This window comes from Xenopus laevis, chromosome 4S (assembly GCF_017654675.1).
Source record: "Xenopus laevis strain J_2021 chromosome 4S, Xenopus_laevis_v10.1, whole genome shotgun sequence".
NCBI lineage: Eukaryota > Metazoa > Chordata > Amphibia > Anura > Pipidae > Xenopus > Xenopus laevis.
In genome coordinates, this window is record NC_054378.1 from 111,930,376 (window position 1) to 111,944,267 (window position 13,892).

Below are 13,892 nucleotides of genomic sequence, written 5' to 3' on the forward strand. Positions count from 1 at the left end.
GATACCTTTAGCTTCTCCTTCCATCACTTTTCTCACAGCGTCTGTTCTCTTCTGTGTTTTTCTCTTTATTTCTCCCCAGGTGTTCTGTGTCTCAGTTCTGAATCATTTCCCATCAAACTTTTTCTGTACTAACAATTTCTTGGGGGCTGATTTTTATTACTTCCTTCCATGTTGTTGTTTTTTTGTTTTAATTTAAATTCTGTCTTTCCCCGCATGCCCTCACTAAGCCACATCCATCCCACCAAATCATAGATAAGTCACAATCCTGCCTCCTCCCTTCCTCCTGAAGAATGATTGGATGATTGCATGGACTTGTCTTTATGGGAAAGGCCTTTCCTCAGCTCCAATGATTTATACATTTCTGTAAGAAGAATCCCTGACATTGGGCCACAGTTATGGGCAGAAGAATCTCCTGTTGCTCCTGAAGACTCACCATATTTGGTTCAACAGATACCCCAGCCAGCCAAATGGCCTGGAAACTGACCATGATGATAGCTTTTGGCGTGTTTTTGGAGAAGCCCTTGAAGACCTTGAAACCTGTGGACAGTCAGAACTTTTGAGGGAAATCGAGGTAAATGAGTGCTCACTACAAAGCAGAGCCAGTGTCGGACTATCCCACTGGGATTGTCAGTGGGCCCTCATGCTTCTAACCATTTAGCATATTTCATGGTCCTTACTTATTCCTTTATGGGGAAAAATGCTTAATTAGGTAAAAATATAGTCAATATAAAGGACTAGCAGAATAAAGAGGTGTAGAGAGGAGAGTAGGAATAATAGTTTGGAAAGGGTTTTCTGGTGGGTCCCTGGCATCCCAGTCCGACACTGAGCAGAAATCTGTTGCCGGTATGTCTTGGGATCACAGCCAATCTCTGCAAACAGCAAATCTTATCTGCCAGTAATCCTTCTTAGTATGTAGATGGGGCATGTGCAGATATTTAAATTAATGTTGCCCTTCCTTTAGATCCTTACATTATTGGTCTGAATGTTTATTTTGGGCACTGTATGGTCAACTAAGCTTACAATGCAATCTCAGGCTTTCCTAGCTGTCTAACGTGGACTATATGCAGTTTTTCTTCCTACTATTTATCCGCTATCATCCGCTTACTATAAACTAGCACTGGGCTGGACCTTGGGGGTCATGGTCTGAAATAACTGAGACTATGGGTAACCATCAATGATTTTTCACAGGCATGGTTGGCCAGGGAAAACTCAAAGGGTTTTTTTTATCATAGACTTTAGAGAGATACTATACAACCTATGCATATTGCTTTGCTATTTCCTAGGCCTCCATTATGACTGGTAGCGTGCAAGGTCTGGGTCTAGACAGCAGCCAAATACTTCAGGAAAATTCCAACCAAGGAGGACATGTACTATTCAGGAAGGGAAGCCATCACATCAGCAGCAACAGCCCCAAGAAGGAGAACAAATTAATCCAGGAAGTTAGAACCAAGAAGGGAGAGGTGCACAATGCACAGACCTTAACCACAGACTTGCTAAAGGTAAGGCAAGCTGGATGATCTGCAAGGTTGTGTGTTCTTCTCTGTTATACCAAACCAAGCTCTGTCAGTGGACTCTTGAGTCCAGCATTTTTCTAAGTCCACAATCATTGGCATGAAGTTCTTTAGCAGTTTTACATCTGCAGTCCTCAGTATCTTCTATGGACAATGACAGTTGCAAGACTTGTGTCAAGTCCAAAGTTTTGTTTGTGAGCCTAGGTTTTTAAACCATTACATCAAACTCTGGGGATATGTACTTGTCTCGGGGACAGATGCACTCAATTGTTTTCAATAGAAATAACATGAGTATTGGGTTTCTGTTGACTGGCTATTTTACTTTAGAAACTGTTGTATTGGACTCTGCTTCAGGTGGGGGTTTTTCCCCTATAGATCCCATACACAGGCCAAGGAAGCTTGGTGGAAGCAGATATTGGCTGCCAACCCTGTAGACTAAATTCCAACCGCTCCAATATATATAAGATTAGATCTCTTTTCAATGCTCTTCGCGCATGCTGAAATATACTACATCAAGCTATCAATAATGCAGTGGTTTAACATGGGCAGAACAATGAGTCTGATCTGGCCTACCTCATAACATGGTCCCAACTATGACCAGCATTACTGTATATCTACTAGAAAACCAGACAAGAATTATTTGAGCAAACTGGAGGAATGTTTGTCCTCTTTTGAATTGCAACTACTGTTCCTGGGTGGCATCAGAGGTGTAACTACAGAGGAAGCAGACCCTGCAGCTGCAGGGGGGCCCAGGAGGTATAGGGGCCCCATAAGGCCCTAATTAATGAGCAATTTCAACATGTATAAGAAAAAAGGACAACCTTTGACTATGTTGGGGCCCATCACTCTCTTCCAACCGATTTGTTCAAGTTCCAGCAGATGCCTTAACTATTTAAGACAATTTTTTCTGCCTTTCTGGGTTTTTTTTCCTGCAGGTAACCGTACAGAAAGATATGGACACTGATGACTTTGGATTCAGCGTATCAGATGGTCTCCTGGAGAAAGGTGTCTATGTAAATATGATCCGACCTGGGGGTCCAGCAGACAGAAGTGGTCTGAAAACTTATGATCAGATTTTGCAGGTAACGAAGGACAAAATAAATAGGTATGGGGAATATTTTATAGTTTACAAACCAATCATTTGGGCTTTCGCTCTCTGGTTAAAGGGATGGTTCGCCTTTATGTGAACTTTTAGTATTTTATAAAATAGCTAATTCTAAGCAACTTTTTAATTGGCCTTCATTATTTCTTTTTTTTTTTTGTATAGTTTTTTTAATTATTTGCTTCTTCTTCTGACTCTGTCCACTGTCCAGCTTTGAAATGGGGGTCAACAGTGTCGGACTGGCCCGGCTGGGACACCGGGAAAAAAACCTCATGGGCCCCTGCCGGGCCAGACACCCTCTCCAGATATTGAGATTTGACAAAAAAAAGTACGAGTGACACCGTTGCGGCTCCCTCATGAATGCACGCCGAGCGGGCACGTCACAGTAAGGGGTCGGGGGGCCCTTGACAGCAGTCTCAGTGGGCCCTGGGCCCCCCAGTCCGACCCTGGGGTTCAATAATCATATCTAAAAAAACAAATGCAATTGCAAACTGGAGAGCTGCTGAATAAAAAGCTAAATAACTCATCTTACTAAAAGTTAATTTAAAAGTGAACAACCCCTTTAAGAGAGTGAGGCTGGGCAGCATTTGTCTCTGTCCTTGGTATCAGATTTTTCCATTTTCTCTTACCCTTGTCGCTCTTTACATTAGGGCTCATTTATAAACTTTGCGCAGAATGTTCACACAATGAATATACCTGTATTTGCCCTGCGCATGGCTATATTTATAAAGCTGAATAAGAATGGTGTATTTAATGGTGTATTTAATGTGCAAGCAGAATTGCAATTTCCTTTTTGCACTGCGAATGTCCATAACAGCTTTTTAAATATGACAAAAATTGTGAATATTTATGCACACACTTTTAAGCCACGACTTTTCCGGCGGAGAAAATATTTGCAAAACATTTTTGCAACTTTATTAAATTAAATTGCTGTCAGTACTATTTTCATGCACATTTCCTTGCACAGTGGCCACACTCATGCAAACACCTATCTCATTTGGTAAAATTTGTTTGCAAAGCATATTCGCAAAAGATGGAAAGACGGGCACAGCACTGCAATATTTTAGCGTTCAGGAAAAAACATGGGCAATACAACCATTTGCGAATAAATATGCGCTGTGCAAACTTTACAAAATGACCCCCAAGGTCTCTATACACTTATAGCTTCTTTCCCTGCCAATTTCACTAGTGCAATCTATAGATATAGATATAGATATAGATATAGATATAGATATATAGATATATAGATATATAGATATATATATAGATATATATATAGATATATATATGCATCATGTCAAGGCAGTCATCTTTGAGTGCACAAACTAAGCTCTGACTTGTATTGCAAGAACCTGGCTTTACATTCCGAGAAGTCATAGCTTGCATTGTGTGCCACTTCTCTGCTTGTCTGGCATTTGTTTAATATATTTTGGAGATACTTATGTACTGTGTCAGGAATTCTCTACATCTCTAGCCCTCCTGTTGTTCATCAACAATTCCCAGCAGCCTTAATAGCCAAACAGATCCTAAGAATGGCCTGTTCAGCAAGAAATAACGGGTTGTTTTCTCGATCCACACACCACTATTTTAGACTATTTACTATTTACCCAACTTTTAAGGGACAAAGCACTTTCTCAGGTGTAAAGATATAAAAATACAAAAGGTCTTGCTATACACACAGCCTTCTGCCATGTTGTAGGTGAATCTTATGTTCCATAAAGGTGTAGCCAACAGGTTTGTGTTAATATTTCATTGTGCATGCAATGTTGTTTCTGTGATCTATAAAACGGTGAAACCAGATTTACTGGACACCAGAGTGCAACTTAATCAGAGAGGCAGAAAGACTGCTACAGTACATAGAAAAGGCAGGCTCAAATCTTGAAAGGACATGTTGCAGACAGTGAACCATTAGTAGCATTATGCCAGATCTTTACAGATCAATACCTTTGAATGTGGCGTAGGGTTTCGGCAAATATTAGAACTAACTGTTCTACATTTAATCTACAGGTGAACCATGTGCGTACCAGGGATTTTGACTGTTGCCTGACTGTGCCACTTCTGTCTGATGCTGGGGACCGGCTTGATCTGGTGATTAGTCGCGGTTTGTCTATTAATGTAGGGGAGATGGGGGTAGAACAAATAAAAGGTCCATTGAGAATGGAGACAAAGACAAGCACAAAGACTCTCTGAACCCTAAAGTAATCATTTCAGGAGAAAATCATTTAACCTGTTGAAAGCTGAGTGTTGCCCACTTATTGTTTTAATTAGTGAAGATGATAAACCACTTATTTTTAATGTATGTTTATGTATTGTCAGCACTTAGATTATATTGTACAAAGTGAAGCTGTGCAGGTTCTCCCTTCCCTTCTTTTTTCACCCCATCACATTTAAGGTTTCACTTCCCTAGTCCCTGTATTGCCATTGGTTTAAGAACCCTGGTGATTAAGGTGTATCCTTTACTTATGGTGCTATTCCCTTTTATTTATTTGATCATAGCGTCTTCACCCTACTGAAATACACCCGCACTACACATTTATTGAAGAAATGCACAAAGACTTGTTAGATGACAGGCATGGTGGCCCTCCAAGGCTCCTCTGCCAACCAATGTTGGACATTATAGTTCATTAATAGCATCAGAGACCGTTGAACCCCTTCTAAATGGATTATGCCATACTCATATCCCCTATCTGATTTGTTTAACACTGCACTATAATTTATTTTAGTGGTTGGATTGTTTTGGTCAACTTGCTGAACACTTAACACTCATGCACTTTACACCTTGTTGTTTCACCTTTTTCTTTGTCTGGGATGTCTCGCTTCGATTGAGAACTCCAACACAACCATTGCTCACTGCATCACTACAATACCAATGTACACAGCCATGCTTAGTGGTATCCCTGTTTCACTCCCACCAGCCACCCTTCATATAGGAATGCACAGCCATCATAGCAGTCTATTTCAGGAGCGTCCCTTAATGCTTTTGCTTGGCACTGTGATATCACACACACTTCCAGAAAAAGAGCACAATTCCTTTGTCACTGCACCTTGACTTCTTGTTTCACTGTATCAGATTCTGTTTGTATTCTCTCCTCTGCACAATTTCCCTGGAAGACATCATAGCGGCCTCAGTGATGGAACAGGCCTATGGAATAGCTTCAGACAATATTTAATTGTGTTCTTGTGGTTCTATGTCTGGATTATGAAATGTTTCCTCCTGCCCCCCCACATATCCTTATGGTTCTGGATGTTTCCACTGGCACAAGGGCCCACAATAAGAGTTTTCTTTGCAAGCACAAACATAGCACCCACAACATATAAACCACTTTAGATAATCTGGACATCTTTTTGTGAATCCTCACCAAACTCCCAGTACAGATCCTGCCTGCTGTAGTTGTAATTCTTTTATGTCATCATTCCACTCACAGTAATTATCAGGGCTTTCCTATTCTCCATACACCAATGCTGAAGCCAGATAATTCACGAGAAGCCTTTGTGACTACGGACGGGGGTTCTAACTACTTTAGGGCTTTGGAACAGCGATCTCCCATCTGCGACTTATATACAACACTAGCATCGCCCAAGAGCCTGTGTAGGAGCTGTAGATAAGCTACATCTGAAAAGTCACGTGTTGAGGAACCCTTATCTTTACGTTAAGGCACATGGGGGTTATGTAATAAAAGGCACTAAGTTTGCCCAGGAGCAGTAACCCATAACAACCAATAGGATGTTGGCTTTTAAACAGGTGACCAGTTAATGCTGCCTTCTGATTGGTAGCTTTGGTTTACTGCTCCTGGGCAAACTTAGTGCTGTTTTTTACATAACCCCCATAGCCCTTCTACTTGTATATCATTTTGACCGCAAGACTAGTCTCCTTGCCTAAGAATCACTAGGCATTTATGATCGAAAAGCTGCTGGATGCTACTACTATCCTGTCTGATGTGGTTAATGTACTGTGTTGAAAGCATTCTGCTATTGTATTGTGCCAATCTTTTTCACCAGTGCCTCTGTGGTATCTGCATCATTAATCCTAGTTGTTCCGCAGTGGACACTTCCAAATACAAAAGGAATGACAGCTCTAGCCGCATAATTGCAGCAGCATAGACCATTCCTCCTGAATAGGGGTGGGCAACCCACAGCCCTCCAGCTTTTTCTTCAGCTACATCTCAGCCAGCCAACAGTCTGATATTTTGAGACAGAGATGGATAAACCAGTAGCCCAAACACTATTGTTTGACAATTCCCAGTTTCCCTGACTTGAGGACGCTGGAAGTTGTAGGGCCACAGGTTGTCCTTCTCGGTTAGAAAGAGATGCACTGCGGCTGGTTCACCATGTACAATATCTGTGCCATAGAAGGTACTAAAGATATTTTTATATGCAATATTTGTGGGTACAGAGTTCCCGTTTTGGGGTTTTTAACAGTGACTTTTAACGAATGGCTTTAATATGTAATTCCTTGTACCCCTTCCTATGCATTTTCAATGGACGTTCTCGTTACCTACATAACTAAAATCAGTATTTTTATCCTATACCAGATGAGCGCAACTCAAGTTGTAAAGTATTTTTCTACTGCCTTTTGATTTCATATGTATTTGGGGAAAGCACAAAATTGTAAAGGTTCAGGATACGGAGAACTTTATTTTAGTCCTGATGCATTTGTAAATATTTTTCTCTATTTAAATGACTGTACCGAGAGAAGCCGGGTTTTTAATAATAAAACAATGAATTTTACCAGTTTGGTTCATTTGGAAATGCTTTGTGGAGACTCCCTTGTGCCATTGATGGGAGTAGGAATATTTGATTCATTAAAATGATTTTTATTTTCAAGTGCATATATTAAAATATAGATTTCTTTTTCTGTTTTAAGATGAAATATGTTTAAAAGTGGTAAATGGTTAAGTAAATGTGTACAGACACACACATCCTCGGCATATGAATGTTGATTCATCATTGATACAAGCAACTCCAGACGAGCAACTGTTTATGATCTCTGAATGGCAAAGAACATGATCTGGATTAAGCAACAGTTTGCAGGTGCAGCCAGACTGAGCCATCACAGAAGGCAAGGTGTGGGAGTGGTCAAATTGTGAAACGGCAAGCCGGAAGGGTCACTTTCATTGTCTGACCTAGAGTAGTCCTCACATTGTCCCTAGCAGTTTGAACCATCAAACATCTCCTATTCATATTCCAGTCTCTTGTTCAAATCAATGTATGTTTGCTAGGGCGATTTGGACCCATGCAACCGCATTGCTGAAATATATATAATGAATAAAAAGCTAATTAACTTAAAACTGCAAATACTAAAAAATGAAAACCAAATGCAAATTGTCTAAAAATATCACTCTCTACATCAATGATCCCCAACCAGTGGCTCATGAGCAACATTTTGCTCACCAAATCATTGGATGTTGCTCCCAGTGGCCCTTAAAACAGGTGCTTATATTTAAATTCCAATAGCTTAAAGAAAAGTTTTAATTGCATAAAAACTAGATGTACTGCCAAACAGAGCCTCCTGTAGGCTGTCAGTCAACATAGGGGCTACCAATAGCCAATCACAGCCCAAATTCGGCACCCCCAGGAACCTTTTTCATGCTTGTTTTGCTCTCCAACTTTTTTTTACATTTGAATGTGGCTCATGAGTAAATAAGGTTGGGGACCCCTGCTCTACATCATAATAAAAGTAGGCCAGAAATAATAAGATGCACTGGCAAGTTTCAATAATCTGTTTATTATGGAAGTTGGTTACAAAAGCACCTAAGGTTACAGTATGGCAGCCGAGTGATAACACACACACACACTGTGATACAAATTAAGCCTGTGCCCTCAGTTCTGCAGCTTATGGGGTAACAGAAGAATCCAGTGTCAGTATCCACTCCAGCTGTGGGGGGGGGTATAAAGTGTCATTAATGAGCCTAGTCTTCTACCTATGTATGGCTATAACCCAAAGGTGAGACCCCTTCATTCTCTTAAAACAGTAGGGGGCTTAAGAAACAACTGATGAACAGAGAATTCTTATGAAATGTCAAAAAATTGCATATCAAGGGTTACTTACTCAATACTACAAACACTAATTCAGGTTTTTGTCAACAATATTGAGGGCACAGCTTAGTGCAGCTTTTACTTTTGTGCAAGTAGAAGCTGCCATATTGCTGTTGTTAGTAAAGATATATTCTGTATAGACTCCAGTAGAGGAACATCTCTTTTTGACCTCTAGGTTGTTGAAGCCTACGGAGAAGATGTGATGGAAAGTCATAGTATGTCGCACTCTTGTATAAATGTATGTATTTATTGAAGGAATGTTGTTTGCCCTGCAGGGTCAGTTAACCTGTGGCCTACCAGGTGATGAGGAACTACAAATCCCAGAATCCCGCTGACATTCAAACACTGTTAGGGGGTGCTGGAAATTGCAGTTTCATGACATTTTGCCATATACCGATTGTCCATACCCAACTGTAATTGGAAGATAAGGCATATAGTCATTAAAAATAGGGTATGCTGCCTCTAAAAATAATGTTTATAGTTTATTCATCTCTCCTTTGGAATTCAGAAAAGGCCACTGTATTTGATGCAATGTCATTTCTGGAAGACTTCATGTACTGAATATATTTCTGCCTCAACTACAGGAGATTCTTCCATGACATTTACCTTCTTGACTCCAGCCAAACATTGTCAAGGTAAGACACTTCTACAGGCATATTTGTGAAACAATTGAAGGAAAAAGGGATTAATAGATATAGGGTTATCCAGTTTATCTACACTTTTTGCAGATACAGGGGATATTGTTTGGCCAGCTCTGGGAGGGGTGACCTTTGGATTTTGAGCTGTTACAGTAGAGCATTATCTTTAGAAAAGTAGATTTCTGAATTCCTTTTTAAAGGTTTAACAGTAATTCTGGTTAACAAATTAGAGGCTAGAAATAAGTGCTCCTTATTTTGTTCATGCCAGGGATGGGGATGCTATCCCACATTCTGTGAACAGCAGCCGTATAATTTCAGGCCTTCGTTTACCTTACACTACGTCCAGTTTCCTAGTTCCCTACTGAGCTTCACATGGGCTAAAGGAACTTGACTCCCATCATTCTCACAGTACTGTGATGAGGATAAGGCAAGCATCAATTGCATACACAGAATGAAAAGCACTTATTTGCCTGTTTAGGTGCCTTTCCATATATTTATCCAGAAGCCAGACCTTGAGCTGAGTTCCAACTCAATAGGGATGCACAGAAGCATTACATTTTGCACTCAGGCAAATAACAAGTACTCAAAATGACCGAACACTGAACTGAAATATTCTAATTTTAGAGAACTAAAATAATAAAAAAAAAATTTCAAGGGCCTTCTTAAGGATTAAATTATTCTGTTTCTCAATGAATATTAAAGGGGAATTTCCTATAAAAATAAAAAAAATAATGTGTATTATACAAAGACACACACATTTCAATACTAAACCTTCCAAATATCATAAATTTCCATTACCATAATTACCATCAGCAGAAGATGCACATTCAGATGGTTAACAGGACATACAGTATTAAGTCTTTTCTGTTCTGTAGGTATATCATTGGTTAGAAGAGATTGTGTAGAATGCAAGTGAGAATGAGAAGATGTTGCTCTGCTTAGAAAGGACTACAGAAACATCAAATGAATCTTCTCTGTGACCTAACAATTTTCTGAGCAGCAACGTCACAAGACTTTCCTTTTCTCATTAACTTAATATTCTGCGTTGAGCTGCTGTTGAGAATAAAGCTGGGAAGTCTTCAGATATCACCTGATATTTCCAGAGCAGAGCAAACCCAGTCCCCAATTCACATCACCGCCACTACCCCACTTAATTATGGCCCACAGACTGCAGAGCTGCACAGTGGTTTGGAAGCCATCATTGTTGACTGAATCATGTGCCAATCACTGACAAACTCCTGCCCCTTTCACAGTGAAGCCTTTTCAATTTCCTAGTTTTCAATATTCTTCATCAGGATAAAGCTTCTTTCCAGATGTTATAACAATAATTGCTGCCCCTGTAGACTTTAGAACTTAACAGAAGGTAGACTCCAGCTGCACATACAACTGCTGTGTAAGGATATATGATATATAAACATGTTCAAAAACTGCTGTGATATGAGAATCTTTCTCTGCACCTAGAGATTAGGCACTCGCTATAAAATATACCATACGCACTTTCGCACACACATATATATAAAACACAATATACTCCACAAGAGCCAAAAAATCGAATTCTAGTGCAAATCGAGATCTCCATAAACATGTTTCTAAGGCAGAGATTGCCAAGCTGCAGGCCTCCAGTTGACACTGGAATACAACCCCCTGCACCTTACTCTCAAAATAAGGGGGGTTCAACCAAACCTAAAGGGCCTTACATTGGACATCCTTTATCTAAGGAGAGGGTTAGTAAAGAGCTTAGAACACAACTGTCCCTCCCTAGGGAGCTTGGGCACTTGGTCATATCATGGTCTCCACAATAACATGTGTTGGTGTTTGAAAGCCTCCATTTGTGCAGATTGGAGCAGCTTCTTCTGAATTCTTGGCCCAGCGGTTTACTTCTCTGGGAGCTGTAACAGCTTTGATCCTCTGGAAATAACAAGACTGGGTCAAGATAACTGGATCTATAAACATTAAGCTTGAATCTACCAGAATCCATCACACTACTTACCTCGATGAGAGAGCCATCAGAATGTACAATGCGGAACACCATGACCAAGGGGATGCAGATCATAGACGACAAAGCAAGGACCCAGCCCAGTCCAATTGCCCAGTCTGGGTAGACGTAATACTTGTTGTAGGTAAGTGGGGTATACTTGGCTAATGAGAATATAAAACAGCCCTGGGAAAGAAGAAGGGCAAATGAGAGAAATGTGGCAGTTCTAAGAGGTATTTGCCTTGAACAAGACTATCTCTTATCCTATCTCTGCTCTCTTTCCCATTACAAGGCAGGAGCAAGACTTGGACCTGAACTAGATGAGGATGGAGGAACTAAAGAACTATATTTTTCCCCACTGCCTTGATCTCTTTGGACCTGTAAAAGCCACTCATGGAGCATGAGCTCATTTAACCTGCTTTATACAGCCCATAGTAATCAGTGCAGTGTGAAAACCTTTTCATGTGTCAATCCCCTACTGCATGCCTAATAATGTGGAAGAGAACAGCCCAAGAATAGGATGTACAGACAATCACAGCTCCAAGCTAGGGGTGAGTTTACATTCCGTTTACTCTGGGTAAATTACTTTGGGAGCTAATGTAAATGGATTCATACAGAAAATATAAATGGCACTATATAAAGGCCACCACAGGGTGCCAACAGTCGCTGTCCAGGAGTGGAGTCCCAACTCACCACACAGAGAAGAGGAGTGATCACAGTCCAGCTCCACTTCATCCATGGTCCTGGTTTATATCCAATCATATCTTCTATATTATCATAAAATTTATCAGTGCCTAAAAACAAACAGAATGGGATAAGAGATCGAGGCAGGCCTGGTGTCCTCCTAGAAGGTCTAAATTGCTCCACTAGTAGCAGGATTCTTACCATAAACCCAGGCTACAGCAACGCATTCAAAGAATGCAACCCACAGGAGGCAAACACCACTAGCTGCATAGTAGTCAAAGAGTTGGAACACGTACATGCCACCCTGAGTGCGGGAGAGTAATGGTTAGGAAAGCAGACTACAAATCTCCAAATTTATGATTTTCACTATGTACTCATTTCAAATGGCTGAAATGTATGTTACATATGCCTCTTGTTGGATGTATGACAATGAGATAATGAAAAAAAAGAAACCATCAAAATGGTAAATTAATCCTAAACAAATTTGAATTAGTCCCACTGAGAAATTTCTCTTGGGGGTGAGCAAGTTGAAGTAGCCTCCAGTACCTACCCAGGCATACATGGCTAGATTAAATAATGTGGCACACCTAGGGGAACTGGCTACCTGCACCCGAAACCCACTTGCAGTACCAACTCTAAACCACTGCAGTACGTCACCAATTCGCAGGCTGACTCCACCCACTTTGATCCCCTCCAATTATCTTCACTGCGATCTTCTTCACCGGGGACTGGGCAGGAGACTTGAATGTATGCCAAAATCTTTTGCCCAGTCCCCAGTGTAAGTTCGGGCAGCGGGCAGCATGCCACCCCCAAACTTCTGTCATCCTAGGCCCAAGCCTTTGTGTCCTGTCCACAAATCCAGGCCTGCAGGCACAGATCTCTGATTTTCTCTACTTTTTGCTCTTGAGTGGATCCCTTTTCAACGACCAGACAGAGAGTTAATTATTAGGTGCTAGCCAGGGTGCCAGTGTCTGAGGCATCATATTCAGCATCAGGGTACGTCAATTTGACACAGAAGTTCTAGTGTAAAAGCACCGTCAAATAAAAGAGCCTAAACATTTCCTCCACCCTAGATGGTGTCAGATTTTACCCCCAAACTGTATCTGAGCTCCTGTTTGTTGCCTTGTTATTGACCATGGCTTGTTCCAGATTAGGCTTCTATTTTCCCTGGAAGATATCAATTCGTTTTAAAATTCCATTCTGTAAGGTCAAAGCCAACCCCTATCCAAAAGAGACACACCCAGGTTCAACAAATACAAAGAATTAGAGGTGTGTAACTGTGTATGTTCATACTGTATGAGTTGAGGACTTTCAATATCTTTTGGACTTCTTTCTAAGTGTCCTTTGTTTTATTAATGGTTAAATAGAGGCAGTTGTCTAATAGGCTATGGCAAATACAGTGGCAACATCAACACTGAGAGTGAGAGCAGCTAGAGAATACTTACTTCAGTAACCATGGTTAACCCCAGAAGATAGCTGAGGAAACACACTACAGCGATGAAGATTTCTCGCCGGTAACCCTTCCGTAGGAAGGACGGATACAGATCAACTAGAGATGTGATCTGTCCTTCAACTTCAACAAACTGAAATGGAAAAATAAATCTAGTGGTCATTGAATGGTGATAATGGCAGGCACAGGTCATGAGAAATTAAAAAAAGGTTGCATTTATAGCATGGATATACTGTAAACTCGGTCTGACTTACTTTTTATTCAATTAGGGGCCTATTTATGAATGCAACATTCATTTTATAATAACACATAACAACAAAGAATGTGTCCATACTGTAGAATGCTGTACTGAGATATGGAAATGGGACCCCTAATCTCAACCTTGTACTAAGCCTTCACATTATTTACAATAGTCTTTCCAGCTTTCTGAGCCATTAAAAAGGAGCTGTCCACCTAATCATTAAATAATTATCGTGATGTTGACAGTGATATTTTG

At 40.6% G+C, this 13,892-nt stretch overlaps 2 protein-coding genes across 10 annotated transcripts in view; one reads left to right on the top strand and one right to left on the bottom strand.

Moving 5' to 3' along the window:
- LOC108715865 (glutamate receptor-interacting protein 2-like) overlaps positions 1 to 7,341 on the top strand; it is a 114,089-nt gene extending 106,748 nt beyond the window's left edge. For 4 of the 7 annotated variants that reach the window (XM_041561717.1, XM_041561718.1, XM_018261376.2 and 1 more), the window contains exons 21-24: positions 451 to 571; positions 1,284 to 1,499; positions 2,447 to 2,593; positions 4,621 to 7,341. In XM_041561717.1, the coding sequence (XP_041417651.1) occupies positions 451 to 571; positions 1,284 to 1,499; positions 2,447 to 2,593; positions 4,621 to 4,803 (667 nt within the window). In that variant the 3' untranslated portion in view covers positions 4,804 to 7,341. The other 3 variants (XM_041561719.1, XM_041561720.1, XM_041561721.1) reach the window with 3 other exon arrangements.
- Positions 7,342 to 8,318: 977 nt separating this feature from the next.
- LOC108715866 (sodium- and chloride-dependent taurine transporter) overlaps positions 8,319 to 13,892 on the bottom strand; it is a 31,527-nt gene continuing 25,953 nt past the window's right edge. For all 3 annotated transcript variants that reach the window (XM_018261383.2, XM_041561722.1, XM_041561723.1), the window contains 5 exons: positions 13,392 to 13,529; positions 12,148 to 12,250; positions 11,956 to 12,056; positions 11,278 to 11,448; positions 8,319 to 11,195 (listed from right to left, as the gene is read on the bottom strand). In XM_018261383.2, the coding sequence (XP_018116872.1) occupies positions 11,067 to 11,195; positions 11,278 to 11,448; positions 11,956 to 12,056; positions 12,148 to 12,250; positions 13,392 to 13,529 (642 nt within the window). In that variant the 3' untranslated portion in view covers positions 8,319 to 11,066. The remainder of the gene's footprint in view (positions 11,196 to 11,277; positions 11,449 to 11,955; positions 12,057 to 12,147; positions 12,251 to 13,391; positions 13,530 to 13,892) is intronic.